We start from the raw sequence: 26,266 nt of genomic DNA, 5'->3' as shown, positions 1-26,266 counted from the left end.
AGACTGAGCACACGTTCGGAATGTTTGGAGGATGGGGAAGGAAATCGGTTGAGCACTTTTATTGGAACCATCCCGGCCTTTGCCTGGAGCGGTTTCGGGTAATCATGGAAAACCTAAATCTGGATGGCCGGACGCGGATTTGAACCGCCGTTCTCCCGTCTGTGAGTGCAATGTACTAAACACTGCGCCACCTCGCTTGGTAAGTGGATTATGAGCTGCCGCTCACTCGTGGAATAAAATTCCAAACAATTACAACGAATGGAATAAGTACTAAGTCACTCTCTGCTGGAAATGCGTGGACATTTATTTCTTACGAATCTGCTTCCTGATGTCACAACAACTGGAAGTGAATGACAAATCCCAAGCTAATTATTTTTATAACGTTGTGTTGGTCCTTTTCCGTCATCTCAATCTCTGTTCATTGTTGTTATGGTCTTTGGTCTGCACCTCTTCACGCTAGTATAGCGTCTGAAATTCTCAGGAAATAAGAAAGATTGGAACCCGTCTTCGCGTCGATTTGTTAGATTTGAGAGTAATCAGAAGTTCAGTTGGAGAGAGATGGCGCAATGTCTCTACCGTAGGCCTTTTGTATGAACCAGCCGGTCCGTTCCACGAAATAATGTACACGCTCTGCGAGAAACTAAATCATAATGGGCGGACAGGAATTAGAGCACTGTACCTCCCGAATAATATAAATAAAGTGTTAATCAGTGGATCAATACTTTTGTTACGAGTGGTTTGCTCTTATGGTGGACACAATTGTGTAACAGTTAGACAGTCTGAACTCTAGATATACTTTCCCACACCGCAGATAGCGAAAATTTCCACCGAACACGTGCGAGATCCTGGAATAATGCATATGACCTTTACTTTCCCTTCGTTGATGTTTTCGGACCTTATTGGCAGTCTTGTGAAGCAGTTCCTGCACTGACATATCTCCGATCTCTCACTAAAATACATATCGCCTTATTCACTTCGAAAAATTAGTTATCTTTAATACGTTGAGTTTACTGAAGATCCTGGAACGAAAATTTAGCAGGGACAGGCCCACCAATTATACCTTCGCTAGCTCGCTATTTAGATCGAAGGGAGACGTCAGAGTGCAAGTTTATGCTGCAAGTCGGTCCTTGATGTACATTCAGCTAATTCAATTGATAGACTCGCCTCTAATAGCAAGTATTAAGTTTCGAGTCCTGATTTGGTTCACGGTTTCAAGTTTTGACATATATGTAATAAGGAAACGTGGTTGTGCCTCGAGCAAACACAATTTCCTTTGTTTCGTTACCCACACATGTTTCGGAGAAGTTTCTCTATCTTCAATGAGTTTTCATTTATTATCTTATTATTACATATTGGTGTTCACAAGGCTGTTTGGTATTTGGAGCACAGCTGCAATTATTGCCTTCCAGTATGTAATTTTTGTAAATCTCGCGTTTTGTGCTTATTGACACACGCTGTTTCACTGTATGAACGTTATAAAAACAATAAAACAGAGAGTGCTAGAGTCACTCTGTAGAAACACGAAAACATGAGATGTACAAAAAATGACATACTGGAAGACAATAATTATAGCTGTACTGCAAATACCAGACTTGTGAACAGCAACATGTACTAATAAGCTTACACAGTGGAAGGCAATAATTACAGTTGTTCTGAAAATACCAAACAGACTTGCGAGCACAGGTTATACTAAAATAATAAATAAAAAGCTGGAGAAACTTCTCCGAAACATGTGGGGGTAGTAAAACAAGGGAAATTGTGTTTTCTGAAGATGGAAGCGCAGTTCCTTATTACATATTAGCATGCAAACGTGGACATGGAAAGAGCTTCGGACTGTAGACATAATTTAAAGGAAAATGAGAACAACGATAGGTAACTCCATCTCTGGTAAGCTGTACATACTTTGGAAACATATAGCATCATAGTAAATACTGAACTGTTAAAATGCTGTCAAAATATCTGACAAAAACGTGTTTTTATGTTTCGATAACTACAAGAGCTATTATACTTACCGAGACATGACAGAAACAGTTTACTATAGATGCAATAAGGTCGCCACTTCCGACTAGACGCAAGTACCAGCGCAAACGTAAACATAAAACAGTCACAACGTACGAACAGATAGTTTTACTATTGTTATTTCGCAATTCACTTGATAATGGTAATAAGCCGAAACAGGCCTGTCGTGTAAAATATTAAAAACCATTAACTTATTAAAGCTGGTTTGGAGTATTCATTTCCATAATGTCTAGTACCGACGTATACTACGCTGCGGCTCCAACAGAACGTAAAACAAAATGATTATTTTGACAAATACTAAACGGTACCTTCATATTTTTCTGCTAATAATCATAGAGTCTTTGCACGATAACGGCTCCCAAGAAGGCATCTCTGCTTTTAAAAACATGTAACAGAAACAGAGGAACTGTATACTTTGAAGTGCTCGCGGGAAACGAGTCTTCAGCCCCTATCCCGTATTTCGCATCCGGTTTTCCAGCGTTTCCGTAAATAGTTGGAAGAAACATATTTAGGGTTCCTTAGAAGTGGGAAGATTGGATGCCTTCTCATCATTATTGTTTGTGTGTATTATTGCTTCCGCACAAACATAAAGCTTCTAGGGACCTCGCTGAAGATGTTGAAAAGCCTAACAGCATCTGTCGATCTTTCCAGCACCTTATTCTTCAGAAATCCAGCCTTGATGGACCCTGGCGCACAACCGGTAGAATTTGTAAAATAATATTTCAATTTTAGGGCCGTCGATGTACCCCTCTGCTCCAACACGAATAGTTTATGCGGTCCTGAAACAAAAAGGATCACCTCTGCGTTGGGCGAATTCCCAAAACATTGTTGACTTTAATCATTATCTGTCTAAGAGATCCGTATCCAAGGATTAACAAACTCACCGCCGTCTATTCAAATGCTCGAAGTAACTACGAGACAAGCTTAGCATTCATATTATTGTTAAATTGTTTACCGATTGTGCTGTCATTTACCTCCTAGTAAAGTCATCAGAAGATAAAAGCCGAATGCAACAAGATGCAGACAGGGTATACGTGTGGTACCAAGAGCGGCAATTAACCAAAAATAATGAAAAGTGCGAGTTCATCAACATGAGTACTAAAAGAAATACGTTAAATTTCTGTTACACGACAAATCACATAAATCTAAAGGCTGTCAGTTAAAGTAAGTACCTAGGGATAACAAATACGAACAGTATTCAGTGCTTCTTCCGTCGATTCTTGGTAGAACGACATAATAATAAATGAAATGCATTATATTGCTTATGTTCTACAGGATTAATTTATTCAGGTTAACCTGTTTTCGGCTTACAACGCTATCATCAGGGCCAGCTGGAGTGTCCGAGCGGTTCTACCCGCTACGGTCTGGAACTGCGCGACCACTACGGTCGCAGGTTCGAATCCTGCCTCGGGCATGGATGTGTGTGATGTCCTTAGGTTAGTTAGGTTTAAGTGGTTCTAAGTTCTAGGGGACTGATGACCTCAGCAGTTAAGTCCCATAGTGCTCAGAGCCAAGCAAGCAAGCTATCATGAGTTGCGCATTTTATTTATTATAACTACGAGTAACTTGAATTGGAACGATCACTTAGTGAATGTTGCCGGGAACATGAACCAAAGCCTGCGTGTTATTGGCAGAACACTCAGAAGATGCAACAACTCTACTAAAGCGACTGTCCACACCAAGCTTATCCCTCTTCTGGTAGAGTTCTTCTGTGTGATATGGGACCCTTACCAGATAGGATCGACGGAAAACATCGAAAAGTTCAGATAGAAGCAGATCATTTTGTATTATCGCGAAACAGTGGCAAGAGTGTCACGAAAATGATACGCGATTTGCGGTGGCAATCATTAAAACAAAGGCGTTTTTCGTTGTAGCGAGATGTTTTCACGAAATTTCAATCTCTAACTTTCTCCTCCGAGTCCGAAAATCTTTTGTTGACGTCCGCCTATCTAGGGAGAATGCTTAATCCTAATAAAATAAGAGAAATCAGAGATCGCACGGCAAGATGTAAGTTCTTATTTTTTCCTCTCGCTATTCGAGAGCGGAACGGTAAAAAAACATGTGAAAGTGGTTCGATGACGCCAGGCATTTAAGTGCCAACTTCGGAGCAGTCATGTAGACTTAGATGTCCTAGAAAAGATATAAACATTTACCAGGCTAAAATTGTGATTTGGCACCTTACAACTCTCACAACAATTCGTCCTCCCTCATGACATACGTCTGTCACCAATATATTGTAACTTTCGTGAACCAATCACCAATGAGGAAAGGGCACAGCAGATTTTCTTATTTTGCTGACAGATCAGATTGTGAAAGTTGGTTTCTTGTAGCGACTACTGTATAAAAGAAGCGAAAGTCTCGATCTGGTATCCTGGCCACCTTCTCACTTTCTTGGAAGCAATCAGCCACTTACTTCCACTGGCGCCTCACTACACAGGAACGTCTGTGCAGTCCTCGTCGAACACGAAAGAGGGCCCTCACAGAATTAAAAAAAATACAGACCACACGAAGAGTAGGAGTTTGCGGGAATATAACTGTGGCAGACAGAATATGACAATAAAATGTGCCTCGTCTGCAATGAAACAGACGCGTAGCAATAATGTCACAGAAGAAGGTCACGATGTCCCATTGTTAAGTCCAAGTAAGGCACATTTTTAGTGAAAATTACTCGCTACGTTCGCACACGTAAAATAGGAGACGCATTTCATTTTTCACTAGAGCCTCTTATTACATGATATAAAAATTCTTCGCTAAAATATTTTGTGTAGGTGCTATTGAACAGTATTCATAACTATTAGGAACTGTATCATTCAGTAAAGAACTTGACTTATTATTATTTACGTGACTGGCATAATTGTATTGCATGATGTAGTTTACGACTGTTCTTAGCAACAGATCATGAGTACACAAAGGTATTAATATTATTTATGTCAAAATAAAAAAATTACCGTTGTGTATTGCATGATGCAGATCCTAACTATTCTTAGCAATTATCGGGAAGAATGGTAACTACTTTACAGAAATTAAAAGTATAGACATGTTTCCGAGGGTCAGCAATCCATACAGATTCGCTGTTCGCACTTAAAACAGTAAATTTGTTTTCTGAGTATAGACAACCTTCAGCCAGAACTTTCTGTACAAAATAACCTTGTTGCATCCACTGTGAATGTATTTTATTTAGAACAGTTGTTCATTGCTTCGTATTATAGTGACAAAAACTGGGTTAGACTGGAAGGTGCTTATCCGCTTACTTGACTTACGGTGGCCATGTGTCCGACGCACGTTTGTAGATATCCAGATTTTCAGTTGTTTGTAACCTTCTTCGTTTTCAGGCAGTGCAAACTGCTAATTTTGCATGATATTTGTCCAAAATATCATACACAATACGCCAGATCCTGTGGGAAGACTGTTCCGACTGCCCCTGATAACGTCGGGAAGAGTCTGACCAAATACAACGCGCCTTCAGTATCCACGAAACAGAAATAAAAATAAATAACACGAGCATTAACTGCTTTCCTTTTTATTTTTTCTGCATTTTCAAGCCTGTTTAAATACTAGCTAGCTTCCCAATTTACGTTTCAGTGCTGCAGCATCCAGACAGCTGGGAATTAAACATGATTCAGGACAAAAGATGCAAGATTTTACACTTCCAAAATAGACTGCACTCTCAATTTTAGTCTCAATATACCGTCGAAGGCCCTAATTTTCGATGACTTTAAGTTCGTATTTTTTATTTAGAGGTGAAGGGCTGCTTCTTCGTGGGAGTTTAGGAGTGCGTCGCGAGGATCTTACTGGTCCGTAAGACAACCCCTGAGAAACACCGTTTCAGTCTCTTCGGTACTCTTGTATGGCGATAAGGTGCGTCACAGTCGGACAATTTTGTTATCTGCTTATATCGAATGGATACAAACATTTTTTCACGTTTCACAAGCGCAAAAGGCAGGTTATTTTAAAATTCGTGTATTTGTCAGGCAACATCCGAGCGAGCTAAGAGTCTGTTTGCAATTTGGCAATATTCTTAAGAGGAAATCCAGTTTCAGAGTTTGCCTTACCACCAAATGAAGCCCCTTAAAAAGCTTAATTGGAGCTGGGTGCGGAGTGAAATTAATTTTAATTTGCTACTGAGAAAAAATGTCTCAGGCAGAACTGTTTAAGCCTAGTGTGTATGCATATACACTGGTGTGCAAGACTTAAGGACGAAAGTGGCCTTCACGTGATGTCTCACTGCCAAGTAACATAGTTCGATGAAAGTTGGATCATACGAGGACTGGAACTTAAATAGTGGAAACTATTTATTCACAACCGATACAAAAGAGTTACATGTTTGCACTTGTTATTGTCCTTCAAAGTAGCCACCGGCCTTGTGTAGAATCCTTGCCACCGATGTGGAAGGCGTAGTATACCGTTATCAGAGCCTGTTCTGTTGATGGCGCGAATGGAGCGGTCTACTGCCTGTCGAATCTCTGGAACAGTTCTGAAGCGAATGCCACGAAGTGGTTCCTTCATCTTCGGAATCAAATCAGTCACAGGACCTAAATCCGGGGAGTATGGTGGATAGTACAGTACTTCCCAGTCCCATCGACCGAACAGAACAGCCACAGATTGCGCTGTACGCGCCTGCGCATTGTCGTGCAAAATGATGGGTGGGTTGCGCAGAAAGAGTCGCCGCTTCTTTCACAAAGCTGGTCGCAGGTGATGCTCCAAAAACGAACAGTAATACTGTGCATTGACGGTCTGCCGTGGAGGAACGTAATGCGTTAGGATAACACCATCACAGTCGTACACGAGAATCACCATAATTTTAGACCGCTCTATTCGCACCATCAACAGAACAGTCTCTGCTAACGGTATACTATGCCTTCCACATCGCTGACAACGGGTTCTACATAACGGTGGTGACTACTTCGAAGGACAATAACGCCATAAAAAGCTTAACAACCAATGAAATTCAGTTTAAGAGAAGCCTAAAGGGTTTATTGGTGGCCAACTCCTTCTACTCCATTGATGAATTTCTCAGTAGAACCAACTGATTTGTATATATATATACACTCCTGGAAATTGAAATAAGAACACCGTGAATTCATTGTCCCAGGAAGGGGAAACTTTATTGACACATTCCTGGGGTCAGATACATCACATGATCACACTGACAGAACCACAGGCACATAGACACAGGCAACAGAGCATGCACAATGTCGGCACTAGTACAGTGTATATCCACCTTTCGCAGCAATGCAGGCTGCTATTCTCCCATGGAGACGATCGTAGAGATGCTGGATGTAGTCCTGTGGAACGGCTTGCCATGCCATTTCCACCTGGCGCCTCAGTTGGACCAGCGTTCGTGCTGGACGTGCAGACCGCGTGAGACGACGCTTCATTCAGTCCCAAACATGCTCAATGGGGGACAGATCCGGAGATCTTGCTGGCCAGGGTAGTTGACTTACACCTTCTAGAGCACGTTGGGTGGCACGGGATACATGCGGACGTGCATTGTCCTGTTGGAACAGCAAGTTCCCTTGCCGGTCTAGGAATGGTAGAACGATGGGTTCGATGACGGTTTGGATGTACTGTGCACTATTCAGTGTCCCCTCGACGATCACCAGTGGTGTACGGCCAGTGTAGGAGATCGCTCCCCACACCATGATGCCGGGTGTTGGCCCTGTGTGCCTCGGTCGTATGCAGTCCTGATTGTGGCGCTCACCTGCACGGCGTCAAACACGCATACGACCATCATTGGCACCAAGGCAGAAGCGACTCTCATCGCTGAAGACGACACGTCTCCATTCGTCCCTCCATTCACGCCTGTCGCGACACCACTGGAGGCGGGCTGCACGATGTTGGGGCGTGAGGGGAAGACAGCCTAACGGTGTGCGGGACCGTAGCCCAGCTTCATGGAGACGGTTGCGAATGGTCCTCGCCGATACCCCAGGAGCAACAGTGTCCCTAATTTGCTGGGAAGTGGCGGTGCGGTCCGCTACGGCACTGCGTAGGATCCTACGGTCTTGGCGTGCATCCGTGCGTCGCTGCGGTCCGGTCCCAGGTCGACGGGCACGTGCACCTTCCGCCGACCACTGGCGACAACATCGATGTACTGTGGAGACCTCACGCCCCACGTGTTGAGCAATTCGGCGGTACGTCCACCCGGCCTCCCGCATGCCCACTATACGCCCTCGCTCAAAGTCCGTCAACTACACATACGGTTCACGTCCACGCTGTCGCGGCATGCTACCAGTGTTAAAGACTGCGATGGAGCTCCGTATGCCACGGCAAACTGGCTGACACTGACGGCGGCGGTGCACAAATGCTGCGCAGCTAGCGCCATTCGACGGCCAACACCGCGGTTCCTGTTGTGTCCGCTGTGCCGTGCGTGTGATCATTGCTTGTACAGCCCTCTCGCAGTGTCCGGAGCAAGCATGGTGGGTCTGACACACCGGTGTCAATGTGTTCTTATTTCCATTTCCAGGAGTATATATATATATATATATATATATATATATATATATATATATATATATATATATATATATATATATATATAAGTACAATATAACTTCTGCACAATTTCAGTGCAGTAATTTTCAGTGCAGTAATGTGTTCATTGTAAATAAGTATTATAGTAGTTCCAGAATCAGATTTTCACTCTGCAGCGGAGTGTGCGCTGATATGAAACTTCCTAGCAGATTAAAACTGTGTGCCCGACAGAGACTCGAAGGAGGTAGGAAACGGATACTGGCAGAAGTAAAGCTGTGAGTACCGGGCGTGAGTCGTGCTTCGGTAGCTCAGATAGTAGAGCAGTTGCCCGCGAAAGGCAAACGTCCCGATTTCGAGTGTCGGTCGGGCACACAGTTTTAATCTGCTAGGAAGTTTCATTATAGTAGTTGTATTACACGTTTATTATCTTATAAATAAGTAAATAAACTTTTTTTAATTTTAAATTCAGTGCATTAGTGTTTGTAAAATGACTCTTTCATATAGTGTACATTAAAAATGACGATCATTCCACTTGGGACCTGTGGAATGGTACATTAGCTTATTTGTTTGAGTTGTAAATATTTGTCGTGTATTGTTGTTTTTCTGACATGTTCTACATTCTGGAGGACCTCCTCACTACGGATCAATTGGAATGAAAGTAAATCTAATCTAATCTAAACAGGGGCAAACATGTAACTCTTTTGTATCGGTTGTGAATAAATAGTTGCCACTATTTAAGTTCCAAACCTCGTAAATAGAAAGAAATGCAGCAGAAGGTAATTGAGAGAAATACCGAGTGAGACAGACAGAATTATGATGGTCCTCTGGACATTACAAAAAAAAAAAAAAAAAAGACAAGGCATTGTTCTTAACAGGGTATGTGATCGCCATGGACGACAAAACATGTTCTGCAACGTGCTCCCGTGCTGGCCATGAGGTTGGTCAGGTTGGTCAGGACTTCTTGTGGTAGGGCGTTCCGTTACTCCGCTAGCAAAACTGACAACTGCTGGTTGCTCGTTGATGCGCCTCGCCCCAATGCTTCTCATACGAGATCGATGGGATTTTAAGTCGGGGAAATGGGCAGGCGCTGTTCGATGCGATCGCGCATTGTTAGTCATAAAAATGAAGTCAGGGCCGAAGGCAGCGCTGGAAAGACGCACAGTGGTAAGGTGTGTCACTATAACATTAACCAGTGAGAGTACAGGTCAGCACGCCCATGCGGCACTATGTCTCCCACACGATAATACCTGCGCCACCAAACGCTGGTCGTATCCTCATATGGCTAGAGGTGCACCCACGAACATTGTCGAACATAATTGTTTTGGAGGTCCTGGTGTTATAGCGTGGGGAGGCATAGTGCCGCATAGACACACTGACTTCCAGATATTTGAATTCGGTACACTTACCCACCAACGTTATTGCAACACTGTATCAAGTCTTTCCAGGGGTGCATTTGGCCCTACTTCAGTTTTATGGACGACAATGAGCGACCGCGTTAAAGAACGCCTGTCCGTTTCGCCGACTTAAATCCTAGCGAGCACGTGTGGGTAACATTGGGAAGATGAATTGTTGTTGCAGGTCTACATGCACTAACGACCATCCAACAATTGTCAGCCGCTCTGCTGGAGGAATAAGTGCCCTACCACAAGAACTCCTTATAAACCTTGTGGCCAGCAGGCGAGAACGTTTCAGAGCATGTACTGCCGCCTTTGGTGGTCACACACCCTGTTAAGAACCGTGTCCCACCTCTTGTGATGTCCAGGGGACATCATGTGTCGCAGTGACTTCAGTGTAATTATTGCCTTTCAATAAAAGTGTCATTTCTCTTGATCGGATTGTGCATATCTTGTCTTCTGTACTATAGTGTAACATAGCAGTTCTTTCTACGTGTGGTCCAAGTCCAATCGAACTATCTTACTAGCATGTTACAGTTACTTTCACCCTTAAGTTTTGCTACCAGTGTATGTCTGTCTGTTGTACGTGAGTGCGTGCGTGCTTGGGCGCGCGCGCGCGTTTGTGTGTGTGTATGTGTGTGTGTGCCAGTCAGACACCGAGGCCGATGGTTCCGGAGTGTATCAGTTCTGAATCAACTGCATACTAAAACGAACCAACAAATATCAATACCTCTGCCTGTAATTCAATTACGTATCATTATAGGCTCAAGCACTCTTTATTTCGGTTACGATTTATAACGGAATGCTTTGGGGACTTATTGCAATCCAGATAAATGTTGAAATGGAAAGGCAAAGTAATAATTGATCAAACAGGCTTTGGACTCAAAGGTTAAGAGTGCAAACATTGTTCTTTAAAAGAAAACTGCTGATTAAATTTGTTTTTCAATAAATTTGTCGTCTACTACGTTCATTTTCTAAGTTATCTGTAAGAGGATATTTAAAAATGTGTGCTGTCGACATTGCCAATTCTTGGTGCAGTTGTTGTTGTTCCAAACTGAAGATAAATTTGATGCAGGTTTCCACGCTAGTCTACCTTAGGCTAGGCGCAAATTGAGACGCGTACAGCACGTGTGACGTGACACGACACTACAGCGCGACACGCACGTGCCGCACGGGCCGCGCGGGTCCAGCGCATATTGCAACGCGTACACCATACTTCGCGCGCGCCGACTGGCGACGATCTGCGCTGACAGAACCGAAGCGCACGCAACCTGTTATCTGTCTCAAACGATTTTACAGAAACTAGTCACTGAAAATATTTGATTTTTGCCTTACTTGTAGCGTTATATGTCAGCTTCGTGGCGAGGTGCCCATCATCTCGCTAATGCGCGCGATAGGAATGCACAAGCTAGCCGTGTGTGCCTTGTGAGTTGGAGTTCGAAAAACATTGTCATGAAAGTAGATCTGCCTTTGTCAGCAGTACATTTCAACAAATTAAATATATCTAATCCTAACACTCTTTTAGGATATTCCTACTTTCGTAATAATAACGACAATTTTCTTCATTTGCGTAGCCTGTAGTATAATTACTTTATTAATGCTGATAATGTGCAAGTAACAATTGAAATGCTTTTTCTCATCACGGCGAACCAATTAAAACATTGTTATTTGTGACTGCTTTTCGACTGTTTCTAGCTTCCAATGGAAATGTGATGTTCACAGGCATGTAGTACAGTGTGTCGTATTACATTATTACATCCATATATCCAAGCAATCACAGTGAGACTTCTATTCTTCAGATCTTGGACGCTTTTCACCAATAGCACAAAAGGATCACACCTGTCGAGGTTATCCCTTTCTAAATTTTTGTAACAGATCGTACAGATACGCCAGCATACTAGGCAGCGATAAGATAAACTTGTTTTACTTTCCCACCTTGCTTCTTAATCAGATGATTTTATAATATTCCTAACGTTCTTATTCACTACCTTATGTCCCTTCTTGCGATCTGAAAACATCGCGGAGGCATATGATACAATTCCAGCGGCCAATGGCTCATCAGTTACTGAAGTATGCATTTTTCTTGACAGAAGAAAAACAAAACAGACCTATACAGATATAAATAACAGAAAAGTTTAGTGTACTAACGAAAAAGCTGAAGCGTTTAAATAGCCAAAAACGAAACACTACCCACAGATCTATACAGATATAAATAGCAGGAAAGTATAATGTACTAACGAAGAAAGCTGGAGCGTTTAAATGGCCAAAAACGAAACACTAACCAAAGGCAATAAAATTTAGTACACAGTAAGGCAAAATTTATCGTATGGGCAATACTACCACTGCACATATGCGCCGTTCCGATATGAGCATAATTATGGCCGCGCTACTTTTCCGCTCCTCGCCTCAAATTTCCCACGGTGCTAGCGAAGCACGTGCGACGTGCGGCGCGAGAAACTGTGCCTCAACCACAACGCCGCGAGACCTGGCGCGCCGCGCGGTATTAGCCGAGCTGCAGACATGGTCTGTGCGGCTGGTCCCGGTGGAGGTTCGAGTCCTCCCTCGGGCATGGGTGTGTGTGTGTTTGTCCTTAGGATAATTTAGGTTAAGTAGTGTGTAAGCTTAGGGACTGATGACCTTAGCAGTTAAGTCCCATAAGATTTCACACACATTTGAACATTTTGAGACCTGGCGCAGGCACGTGTCGCGTCCCAGTCGCGTCGCGTCGGAATTTGCGCGGTCCCATTTGAACCTGTGATGTTACAAAAACGCGCGCTGCGCTGCGTCGCACCACACGCGCTATACGCGTCTCAGTTTGCGCCTAGCCTTATGCAAGTTTCTTCAACTCTGCACAACTATCGAAACTTGCATCCACATGAACCTGCTCACTGTCGTCTAACTAGTCCCCACCACAATGGATTTTCTTGATGAACTTAAGAGTCGCCTGCGAACCACTGTGTGCAGTGAATCGAAAGTCGCCTGCGAACGAACCACTGTGTGCAGTGAATCGAAACCACTCGCTTTGCCCCCTCCAACCCCCTTTGTCCCAGACGGCCGACAAAAATATGGAAACATTATAATCGCAACACATTATCATGGATAAATTCAGGTCCTGTATAACTTTCAAGGGGATGTTATACAGTTATTCCTGCAAAAGAAAATAGTGGCAAGTTCAGGTAACAATGATGCAGGTGAATAGCGATCATGCAACCTTCTTTCCGAAGCAGGCCATAAAGGCCCAATAATGTTGAGATCCGTTGACTATGGTGGCCAAGGAAGATGAGACAGTCTATAGTAACAAAACGACTCATGAACGCTGCGAGCTGTGTGGACAGGGGCCCTGTCGTCTTGGAACACAGCACCACCTTTAGGGAACAAACATTTTACCATGGGATGGGACTGATCAGCCAAAATGGTCACATTATCCTTAGCAGAAATGCGACCTTAGAGAGTAACCGTGGAGAAACCACGATATGGCTGCCCAAATCATCACCGAACCCCTGCCATGTTTCACTCTTAGGATGTAAACTCGACCAGAAGTTGGAAACAGAGTGCAACAAGACTCATCCGACCAAATGACTTTCTTCCAATGCTATACAGTCCAGGTTTCGTGGTTTAGGGATTCGCTTTTCTGGTATGGGCATTTGCATTACTGATGAGTGCAATTCCCTGCCTATGGTGCTCACTTCTTGTTTTGGTGCTGGCAGGTTTCGTGGTTTAGGGATCCGCTTTCCTGGTATGGGCATTTGCATTACTGATGAGTGCAATTCCCTGCCTATGGTGTCCACTTCTTGTTTTGGTGCTGGCAGGGTTGGAGAGTGCAAGATTCAATTCTGCAGTGACTTTTTCAGCTGACATCCACTTGTTTTTCGTCACAATCTTCAAAGACTATCGGTGACGATCGCTTAGCACTCATTTCCGTCCGTGTTGTGGCTTAGAGGATGAAGTTTTTCCGCTTTCCCAGTATGCTGAATAAACCTTCGATAAGTTGTTTGTTGTTGTGGTCTTCAGTCCTGAGACTGGTTTGATGCAGCTCTCCATGCTGCTCTATCCTGTGCAAGCTGCTTCATTTCCCAGTACGTACTGCAACCTACATCCTTCTGAATTTGCATAGTGTATTCATCTCTTGGTCTCCCTCTATGACTTTTACCCTCCACGCTGACCTCCAATACTAAATTGGTGTTCCCTTGATGCCTCAGAACATGTCCTACCAACTGGTCCCTTTTTCTAGTCGAGTTGCGCCACAAATTCCTCTTCTCCTCAATTTTGTTCAGTTCGTACTCATTAGTTATGTGATCTACCCGTCAAATCTTCAGTATTCCTCCGTAGCACCACATTTCTAAAGCTTCTATTCTCTTCTTGTCTAAACTATTTATCGTCACTTCCATACATGGCTACACTCCATACAAGTACTTTCGGAAACAACTTCCTGACACTTAAATCTATACTCGATGCTAACAAATTTCTCTTCTTCAGAAACGCTTTCCTTGCCAGTGCCAGTCTATATTTTATATCCTCTCTACTTCGACCATCATCAGTTATTTTGCTCCCTAAATAACAAAACTCCTTTACTACTTTAAGTGTCTCATTTCCTAATCTGATTCCCTCAGGATCACCCGACTTAATTCGACTACATTCCATTATCCTCGTTTTGCTTTTGTTGATGTTCATCGTATATCCTCCTTTCAAGACACTATCCATTCCGTTCAAGGGCTCTTCTAAGTCCTTTGCTGTCTCTGACAGAATTACAATGTCATCGGCAAACCTCAAACCTCAAGAAATAAAAACTTTGAGGTTTGCCTTCGATAAGGTACCTCTTGAATCATCAAAAACTTGTGCTCCTTTGGTTACGGGTGCACTCACCATAAGACCACCAACAATTTTCCCACGTTCGAATTCACTTAGCTTCGACACAATACACTCACGACTACGCAGAACACAGTTCTGACCATGATCGACACTTGCGACGTATTGAGGACATTGCACAGATGCCGTTCGTGGTTGAATACAACAGCGCAACTCGCAGCCTTGGCTAGCATTTGCATTTACTGTATGTTGAAACATGTATTTCTCGCGGTGTTTCCATATGTTTATCCAGCCCATGTAGAAGGGGACAAAACGTTAGGTTTACAAAGAAAACTCATTTAACCATGACTTACTGACGTAGAAAATAAAAATACTTGTAAGTTACAAACTGTAACATTTCCTGATGTGACATAACATAACCAAAATATAGATCACGAGAAACAACTTTGCTGTAACAAGTTACGCAATAATAGTAATTATTGAGTATGAATTATGAACGTCTTATTTCAATTGCTAAGTGTTCTCATTTCGTGTTAAACGAAGAAAAAGAAAGAGAGAAAGAAAGATATTAATAATTTTTATGTGGCTATTTTGCCTGCTTGAAACTTACTGCCAAATTAAAACTGTCTGCCGGGCCAGCATGCATTTCGCAAACAGATCATACTTTCGAGATCGTTTCTGTAGTACATACTCAACTTACTCTATGTCAAAACCGGAGTAGAGTTCACAGAAACTAACTTGCACAACTTAAGGAATCAACATTCCTTTCTTCCAGGAGAGCTATTAGATGAGGGCTACTATTAAAATGAACGCTCTGAGGATGGGTTGCGAGATAGGCCGTATAATTCAATAGGCAGGAGTGTCTCCAGAGAAATAAAAGACTTCAGGATAGAATGCAGGTCCACCGCACAGTTGTAATTTGTCAGAAAGTTTGAGAAAAGTGCATAATCCGCTACAGAGTGAAAGATTCATTCTAGAAATAAGCTTGTTGTTTCTGAGCAGCCTACGTGAAAGGCAATAGCAGACAATCGAGCAACCAGAATTTATCAGCCAAACCATGTTCATTTTTGACGACGAGAACGATGTCTAAGCAAACTTTGTTTCTGATTGCAGAAACTGGGAGAAACAACTGGAGAAGTCCAAGACTCGTGACCGTAAGCCGAGCCTCATGAAGGCTCTGGTGGTTACCTTCTGGAAGTCTGTCACTTTCTGTGCATTCCTGTCTTTTGCGGAGTTCGTTGTATTGAGGTAAGTATAGTCGGCAAAGAGCATTGACACTTTTAGAAATATGAGCTGTACTTTATACACTAACTGATAAAGGAAGTGAAGCGCCCAGAAGACATGGTTTGATTTCAATGTAACTTCGCATATTTAAGAAAACACGCCATCGGTGGGTATTAAATCGTTAGATTGTAATTGTGTGTGTGAGGTCGAAAGGCCACCAGTATGAGTTTGTGTTGTTCATGTTCAGTTTTGTAGCCAGGTCTGGTCAGGTACACTACTGGCCATTAAAACTGCTACACGAAGAAATGGGTATTCATTGGACAAATATATTATACTAGAACTGATATATGATTACATTTTCACGCAATTTGGGTGCATAGATCCTGAGAAATCAGTACCCAGAACAACCACCTCTGGCCGTAATAACGGCCTTGGTACGCCTGGGCATTGAGTCAAACAGAGCTTTGATGGCGTGTACAGGTACAGCTGCCCATCCAGCTTCAACACGATACCACAGTTCATTGAGAGTAGTGACTGGCGTATTGTGACGAGCCAGTTGCTCAGCCACCATTGACCAGACGTTTTCAGTTGGTGAGAGATCTGGAGAATGTGCTGGCCAGGGCAGCAGTCGAACATTTTCTGTATCCAGAAAGGCCCGTACAGGACCTGTAACATGCGGTCGTGCATTCTCCTGCTGAAATGTACGGTTTCGCAAGGATCGAATGAAGGGTACAGCCACGGGTCGTAACACATCTGAAATGTAACGCCCACTGTTCAAAGTGCCATCAATGCGAACAGGAGGTGACCGAGACGCGTAACCAATGGCATCCCATACCATCACGCCGGGTGATACGCCAGTATGGCGATGACGAATACACGCTTCCAATGTGCGTTCACCGCGATGACGTCAAACACGGATGCGACCATCATGATGCTGTAAACAGAACCTGGATTCATCCGAAAAAATGACGTTTTACCATTCGCGCCCCCAGGTTCGTCGTTGAGTACACCGTGGCAGGCGCTCCTGTCTGTGATACAGTGTCAAGGGTAACCGCAGCCATGGTCTCCGAGCTGATAGTCCATGCAGCTGCAAACGTCGTCGAACTGTTCGTGCAGATGGTTGTTGTCTTGCAAACGTCCCCATCTGTTGACTCAGGGATCGAGACGTGGCTGCACGATCCGTTACAGCAATGCGGATAAGATGCCTGTCATCTCGACTGCTAGTGATACGAGGCCGTTGAGATCCAGCACGGCGTTCCGTATTAGCCTCCTGAACCCACCGATTCCATATTCTGCTAACAGTCATTGGATCTCGACCAACGCGAGCAGCAATGTTGCGATTCGATACACCGCAATCGCGATAGGCTACAATCCGACCTCTATTAAAGTCGGAAACGTGATGGTACGCATTTCTCCTCCTTACACGAGGCATCACAACAACGTTTCGCCTGACAACTCCGGTCAATTGCTGTTTGTGTATGAGAAATCGGTTGGAAACTTTCCTCATATCAGCACATTGTAGGTGTCTCCACCGGCGCTAACCTTGTGTGAATGCTCTGAAAAGCTAATCATTTGCATATCACAGCATCTTCTTCCTGTCGGTTAAATTTCGCGTCTGTAGCATGTCATCTTCGTGATGTAGCAATTTTAATGGCCAATAGTGAATATAAGCAGCGTGAGCAGCGTTAGATTTTTTGTCTTAACTGGCATCCGGGTCGTGTCCATATAACAATTTCAAGAGTGGAATGTCAGTTATGACGATACGAGCATGAGGACAGCACAACGCCTAGTCTCCGAGTGCAGAAAGTCTCTGACCCGGCCGGGAATCGAGCCCGGGACCCATCAGTTAGGAATCCACCGCTCTGACTGCACAGCTACCGAGGCGGACAGCGCTAGTTGTTGAGCGAACACTGTAAAGGAGACGGAGACGCCTCGTACTTCTCTGAGACAGCTCTATCCGCACCTGAGACAGTTGGAAAGGGGCCTTGTTGTTGGTCTTTATTTGGCCGGGTGGTCGAATATACAGATTTGTGGGGTGTTCGGATGTGACAGTGGACCGTTATTGAACTGCATGGAAACGTGAGGGCACGCGTCGTCAAGGTCCCGGTCGACCATGTCTGACCCCCACAACGGAGGATCGGAGTATTCTGTACCGAGCACGTCTTAGCTCCTTCATTGTGCGCCTGTCATCGGAGAATAGGTTATCGACGTGCATTTTGCGTCATCCCATATCTTTGTTCAAAGACTAGCAGCAGCCGTGTAAGGAATTATAATCTCACGCCTGGGCTGCCGTTAATGTCACAACACAGAAGGTTGTGTTCAGAGTGCTGCCGTGACCAGCAAGCAAGGAGTGCTGTGTCCAGCGGTGAATTTCAGTTCTGCACTTCACCTGGTGACCACCGTCTTTGAGTACAGCGGCGATATGCAGGACGGTCTCATTCATCCGTTGTCTGGGAGAGGCGCAGTGCAGTGGTGTTACTGGTGGCGTCGTGGTGTGGGGGAACATGGGGTTGACTTCAGGTCATTGCTGGTGCTGATGGAGGGAACTTTGACGCACGATGGTATGTCACGGACTTTTTGTGTCCTCGTGTGTTACAACTCATGCGGCAGTATCATGGTGCCATTTTTCAACAAGACCATGTTCGTCTTAGGAACTGTCTCTATGAACTGTCTATGTTATACTGAGATACTCCCGTGGCCAACAAAGTCACCATATCTGTCACCGTCGTAACATGTGTGGCTAAGATCGGACGTCGATTCCGTGGAGGAGGAGGAGGATATTAGTGTTTAACGTCCCGTCGACAACGAGGTCATTAGAGACGGAGCGCAAGCACGGGTGAGTGAAGGATGGGGAAGGAAATCGGCCGTGCCCTGTCAAAGGAACCATCCCGGCATTTGCCTGAAGCGATTTAGGGAAATCACGGAAAACCTAAATCAGGATGGCCGGAGACGGGATTGAACCGTCGTCCTCCCGAATGCGAGTCCAGTGTGCTAACCACTGCGCCACCTCGCTCGGTGTCGATTCCGTCCCAGTGCCACTGTCGAGGATATCAAGGACCGGTTACAACAGTTGTGGCCCAGCTTGCCTCAGGAAAAAACACAGTGGCTTTATGACACAATTCCCAACTGAATCAGTGCTTGCCTCTTGGCCAGAGTGGGTGCAACGTCATACTGATAAGTGGGCTCATACTGCCAAGTTGTTTTTAACTTTGACTCGATTTTGTAATTACTGAAAAAACATCACACACTTTCTGAATTCGTGAAATTTCATTTCGTCGTTGCCTTCTGGGTGCTCAGTATTTTTTTTTTCAGGCAGTCGATGACAACTATTGAATTATATGAAAAAAACGTAAATTAGTTTCAAACTACGGCGTGCACACACTTTATTCAACATGTAAACGTCACTACAGATATTTAAATTTACGTTATGACGTGTTCGATAAGCCCGCCATCATTGGCGATGATGTGGCTCCGACTGATAGCGAAATTCTGCGGGACCCGCTGGGGAGTGGGAAGATCTACGCTGTCGATGACCTCCTGAATGGTTGTTTTCAAATGGTTCAAATGGCTCTGAGAACTGTGGGACTTAACATCTCAGGTCATCAGTCCCCTAGAACTTAGAACTACTGAAACCTAACTAACCTAAGGACATCACACACATCCATGCCCGAGTCAGGATTCGAACCTGCGACCGTAGCGGTCGCGCGGTTCCAGACTGAAGCGCGTAGAACCACTCGGCCACTCCGGCCGGCGGCTGTTTTCAGCTCAGCAATGGTTTTTGGGTTACTGCTATAGAACTTCTCTTTAATACAGTGGCACAAAAAGGAGATCCGAAGAATATGGCGGCCAATCGAGGCCCATGCCAATGGCCTCTGGCTACCCCAGAGCCAGAATGCGGCCCAAAAGGTCATCCAATACATTCCTGCTTCGATGGGGTCGAGCTCCGTCTTGCACGAACCACATCTTGTCGAATGCAGGATAACGGGGTTGAGATCACCTTCCAAAACCTTCAAGTACCGTTCGGTAGTCTCCGTGTCATAAAGGAATATCGCACCGATTATTCTGTGACTGGACTTTGCACACCACACAGTCATCCGTTGAGGGTGGAGAGACTTCTCGATCGCGAAATGCGGCTTCTCAGTCCCCCAAATGCGCCAATTTTGCTTAATGACGAACCCGTTGTGTTCAAATGGCCGACAACAACAACAAGGCGCATGCACATGCGCGTAATAATTACCAACACGCCCCGCGGCCAACCGCGCAGTTTGAACATCCTAACGCAAACCATTCAGAAGTTATGACGATTTTACTTCATGTAGTCAATAACTGTCACCCTGTATATACTTAACGTAGCGTGTCCCTCCTAAGAGCTGTACGTCGAATTTTCTCTGTTGTTTAGGCAGATATTGTTGTTGTTGTTGTGGTCTTCAGTCCTGAGACTGGTTTGATGCAGCTCTCCATGCTACTCTATCCTGCGCAAGCTTCTTCATCTCCCCGTACCTACTGCAACCTACATCCTTCTGAATCTGCTTGGTGTATTCATCTCTTGGTCTCCCTCTACGATTTTTACCCTCCACGCTGCCCTCCAATACTAAATTGGTGTTCCCTTGATGCCTCAGAACATGTCCTACCAACCGATCCCTTCTTCCAGTCAAGTTGTGCCACAAACTCCTCTTCTCCTCAATTCTATTCAATACCTCCTCATTAGTTATGTGATCTACCCATCTAATCTTCAGCATTCTTCTGTAGCACCACATTTCGAAAGCTTCTATTCTCTTCTTGTCTAAACTATTTATCGTCCATGTTTCACTTCCATACATGGCTACACTCCATACAAATAATTTCAGAAATGACTTCCTGACACTTAAATCTATGCTCGATTTTAACAAATTTCTCTTCTTCAGAAACGCTTTCTTTGCCATTGCCAGTCTACATTTTATATCCTCTCTACTTCGACCATCATCAGTTATTTTGCTCCCCAAATAGCAAAACTCCTTTACTACTTTAAGTGTCTCATTTCCTAATCTAATACCCTCAACATCACCCGACTTAATTCGACTACATTCCATTATCCTCGTTTTGCTTTTGTTGATGTTCATCTTATATCCTCCTTTCAAGACACTATCCATTCCTTTCATCTGCTCTTCCAAGTCCTTTGCTGTCTCTGACAGAATTACAATGTCATCGGCGAACCTCAAAGTTTTTATTTCTTCTCCATGGATTTTAATACCTACTCCGAATTTTTCTTTTATTTCCTTCACTGCTTGCTCAATGTACAGATTGAATAACATCAGGGAGAGGCTACAACCCTGTCTCACTCCCTTCCCACCACTGCTTTTCTTTCATGCCCCTCAACTCTTATAACTGCCATTTGGTTTCTGTACAAATTGTAAATAGCCTTTCGCTCCCTATATTTTGCCCCTGCCACCTTCAGAGTTTGAAAGAGAGTATTCCAGTCAACATTGTCAAAAGCTTTTTCTAAGTCTACAAATGCTAGAAACGTAGGTTTGCCTTTCCTTAATCTAGTTTCTAAGATAAGCCGTAGGGTCAGTATTGCCTCACGTGTTCCAATATTTCTATGGAATCCAAACTGATCTTCCCCAAGGTCGGCTTCTACTAGTTTTTCCATTCGTCTGTAAAGAATTCGCGTTAGTATTTTGCAGCCGTGACTTATTAAACTGATAGTTCGGTAATTTTCACATCTGTCAACACCTGCTTTCTTTGGGATTGCAATTATTATATTCTTCTTGAAGCCTGTCTCATACATCTTGCTCACCAGATGGTAGAGTTTTGTCAGGACTGGCTCTCCCAAGGCCGTCAGTAGTTCGAATGGAGTGTTGTCTACTCCCGGGGCCTTTTTTCGACTCAGGTCTTTCAGGCAGATATTAGCAATATCGTATTTGCAGTGTGTTGCTGGAGTCAGGAAAAACAAATAATGTTCATCAAGCGTTTCATGCGACGCCATTATCGACAGCAGGCGTCAGTTTGTTTCCCGTAACAAACAAAATGATTATTAAAGCGCAATTTTCCGTATCCAGTTGACAGAGCAATTCCAAATTAGCCTAGTGCGATGTTCGTTTTATCGATCTACGATATTATTGTAGACAGTATTAATGTAGACAGTAAAACACGAACACTAACTAGTATTTCAGCGGCGACTGAGCAGTGCCCTGGTTGCGCTGATTGCTACCGCCATGCAGCAGCGCTGCTCAGTCGCTGCTAGGGTAGTCCTTATTCTTCAGGTTTTACTATCCTTGTTAAAACATACCGGTAAAACAAATATCGTCTACACTAGTTTGGACGAATGGACAGATAAAATTCCGCTTGAAGAATGTTTTTGTTTGTAATGGGAATCAGACAGACGCACTCTGTCGCCAATGGGCTTCGCTGGAAAACCCTTGATGAGCATTTGTTGTTTGAGCTGTCTTGCGCTACACACTGCAAAAACAAAATTGTATATACGACCCTCTCTCTCTCTCCCCCCCCCCCCCTCCTAAGAGTCATGTACATGTGTGTGTGTGTATGTGTGTGTGTGTGTGTATTGTCACGAGGTGCGTAAAAATTTGTAATTGTCATCTATGAGGTGAATTAAGGCTTTTATTCATCTTTACACATTGCGAGATAACCCGAATCGTTGGAATTCGAAACCTGGATGAAGTAACTTCTATTTTTCACACTGGTGTGCCTCTTAGAACCATCGTTGTATACTGAAACCAGTGTAAAACAGGGAAAAATTCTGCTTGCAGAATATTTTTAGTTATATCACCAGGATTCTTATACTTCATCTAAATTAATTTTTAGCTGTATCAGGTCTTAAATAATGAATTATCAGCTTCATTGCAACTTCTTTGTTAGTTCTGGCAACAGATATGCTATGCTAACCATTATAATGGTGGTTAAGTTTCGTGTCAGTTGGTTAAATTACTCGAAAAAAATACAGCTACAATGCATTTTTTTAAAATTTGGTTTATGCGAGCCGCATTTTTCATTTTTACACAAGAGAAATTGGTGTAATACGTTCATATATTGATCATCATTATGCTTTTTTCGACTGAATTTTGAATGCCGCAACTTCCCTGTATAAAAAAATTTCTCTAGGTATTATGTATTTTCTAGTTGCATACGAGTAAATACTCATAATTAACAGTTATATGTACTTTTATTTGGAATTCTGTAGCTCACGTTTCAATAATATATACATGTCACGCACTTTTATTACGCTGATACGCTAGTGCAATGTTTCATTTATTATGTGGCTGATTGATACGTTTGTTTACGACAGAAGCTACATCTAAAGTCAAATTACAGTTTATTGTACGTTCGGAAACTACTTATGCAGTCATTAACGTTACTTGAGTTGGTATTGACGATCTTCAAACTTTATAGAAGATTCTACAGGAACAAATAAGTAAAGCTACGGTATCGTATTTCTTATCGCACCATAAGTGTTCTGTAACGTCATGGGGAGACTTGCTTATTCGGATTAGCGGAGCAGTCATGTTTTAGATAACACTAATGGAAATGTTGGATGAACATTATAAAAAATGCCACATTTTATCCTAAAAGACAGTTTATAGGACACTTTAAATGGTTATTCATCGTTGTTATTAGAATGTTTTCTGTAGTTATAACTTACGCTATCCTTCTGTTTATATTCAAGGATTCTTTCGTGTAATGGCTTTCTACGTCAACTACTACGCTTCACAAGTAACGTTACGGTATCTGGCGGAGAGTGCTCATGGCACCATTATAATCTGCTTCCTTTCCGTTCGGTTAGTGAATGGTGCATGGGAAGCACCACTGCCGGTAAACCTCTACTTGAGTTCTACCTAAGATTATCTCGTCGTAGCCATTTCGCGACTTGTATGTAGGAGAAAATAATATGTTGCCCGACTCTTCTCGGAACGCACTCTCTTAAGAACTTCAAAAGTTAACCCCACCCTGATGCGCAATGCCTCTCTTGTAGTGTCTGCCGCTGGAGTTCGTTGAGGATCTCCGTAGCGCTCTCACCGTTGCTGTACTATTCGGAGACGAAATGTGCTCCTCGTCGTTGGATCTTCCTAGCTCTTCTGTAAATCCCACCTTGTAAGCGTCCCATACTACGATTCACAAGAAACGTTCGAACTTTGTAAGCCTCTTCTTTCATGGATAAATTTAATCTGCTCCACTCAGCAACTTTGGTATCCTTTCTTCTTACCCATTCAGTACCCTTTGAAAATGTTACTGTCTCGTCTGCTAGTCTCATTTAATTGATGCAGATTTCTTTTCTCACTTTCCAATGTGCCTTCAGACTTCAGCATCATTTGTCATGTTGGTACAGTACTACATCGTTTCTAGTTCTCTAACATTGTTCAGCTGTTGATTTGACGTAACTTCATCTGACGATTACTGTTTCTTTCTGAGCATTGTTTTCCGTGTAAACCTATGAACAGACGCTGCAGTGTACACAGCCACGAACAAGAAGCCCACAGTGGAGTGAGTGTAAACAAGAAACGTCAACAAGAGATATCAATATGTAAATATTTCAACGTTAATTAACGTCGCCGACAAGCTCCAGCTGTTTAAACAGTGCCATCTGTTAGCATTACCGGTTAACATTGTAAATATTTTGTTAAAGTTCTTGTTCACCGTAAATTTTCTTATTATTTTTCGAGACAGAGACTGATAATGGGTAACAGAGGTGTTTTATATATACATACAGACTTCAAGAAGAATATAATAATTCCAATCTCAAAGAAAGCAGATGTTGACAGATGTGAAAATTACCGAACTATCAGTTTAGTAAGCCACAGCTACAAAATACTAACACGAATTCTTTACAGACGAATGGAAATCTGGTAGAAGCCGAGCTCGGGGAAGATCAGTTTGGATTCCGTAGAAATATTGGAACATGTGAAGCAATACTGACCCTACGACTTATCTTAGAAGAAAGATTAAGGAAAGGCAAACCTACGTTTCTAGCATTTGTAGACTTAGAGAAAGCTTTTGACAATGTTGAATGGAATACTCTCTTTCAAATTCTGAAGGTGGTAAGGGTAAAATACAGGGAGCGTAAGGCTATTTGCAATTTGTACAGAAACCAGATGGCAGCTATAACAGTCGAGGGAAGCAGTGGTTGAGAAGGGAGTGAGACAGGGTTGTAGCCTCTCCCCGATGTTATTCAATCGAACCAAAGCCTGCGTGTTATTGGCTGAACACTCAGAAGATGCAACAAATCTACTAAGCCGGCCGGTGTGGCCGAGCGGTTCTAGGCGCTACAGTCTGGAACCGCGCGACCGCTACGTTCGCAGGTTCGAATCCTGCCTCGGGCATGGATGTGTGTGCTGTCCTTTGGTTAGTTAGGTTTAAGTAGATCTAACTTCTAGGGGACTGATGACCTCAGAATTTAAGTCCCATAGTGCTCAGAGTCATTTGAACAATTTTGAGGAGTTTGTGCCACAACTTGACTAGAAGAAGGGATCGGTTGGTAGGAGATGTTCTGAGGCATCAAGGGATCACAAATTTTGCATTGGAGGGCAGCGTGGAGGGTAAAAATCGTAGAGGGAGACCAAGAGATGAATACACTAAGCAGATTCAGAAGGATGTAGGTTGCAGTAGGTACTGGGAGATGAAGAAGCTTGCACAGGATAAAATAGCATGGAGAACTGCATCAAACCAGTCTGAGGACTGAAGACCACAACAACAACAACATGTTTTATATTGAGCATGATTATTACTGTAGTGCCTGTACATCCACACATATTATAAAAATGGATGTAGGTATGTATATGTGAATGTATGTATGTTGCACTGGACCTATTTCAATCAAACTTGGTACACATATCTGCCGTCTGGAAAGAATCACTGTAGGGATAAGAAAAACCTACCTGTCAAAGGGGTGGGACGGAGGGCGAAAAAGCAGTGTAGCCAGCGACGCGCGAATGACCATACTTTAGTCATCCAGTATTTGAGAACAAGAGCACTTAGTGACTTGCAACAAATTGTACACATAATTTCAAACCTTTACGAAACTTATACTCTCTGGAAACCTCCTCAAAATGATGAAAGGAAAAAAAGTTTATCACTTACGACATTTTCGCTGTTCATGGAGTAAATCTACCACATGAAGCATGAAGTTTTGTTACTTCTCTTCTACTAACAGTATTCGTGACAATTTTGCAGTCAGTACTCAAATATACCACTCAGTGTAGCAGCCAAATTATGTCACTGTACGGCAAATAGTTCAGGAGACGTGATGTCATAAACACTGAGATTCGTGAAAATCTGCCGCATCATGCATGACGTTTAAATTTATTAATTCGTTGCTATTAATGATATTAACTACTGTTTTAGCAGACAGTATGCACAAGTGT

General features: G+C 43.3%; 1 protein-coding gene across 1 annotated transcript in view; it reads left to right on the top strand.

The window, feature by feature from the left end:
- The window catches only part of LOC124775110 (ATP-binding cassette sub-family C member 4-like), a 365,777-nt gene that overhangs the window by 53,267 nt on the left and 286,244 nt on the right, over positions 1-26,266 (top strand). The window contains exon 3 of the mRNA XM_047249941.1: positions 15,804-15,938. Within this exon, the coding sequence (XP_047105897.1) occupies positions 15,804-15,938 (135 nt within the window). The remainder of the gene's footprint in view (positions 1-15,803; positions 15,939-26,266) is intronic.

The sequence above is a fragment of the Schistocerca piceifrons genome, chromosome 2, assembly GCF_021461385.2.
Source record: "Schistocerca piceifrons isolate TAMUIC-IGC-003096 chromosome 2, iqSchPice1.1, whole genome shotgun sequence".
In the NCBI taxonomy this organism is placed as follows: domain Eukaryota; kingdom Metazoa; phylum Arthropoda; class Insecta; order Orthoptera; family Acrididae; genus Schistocerca; species Schistocerca piceifrons.
The sequence above is the reverse complement of the archived record's forward strand: the minus strand, read 5'-3'. Positions and strand labels throughout refer to the sequence as shown.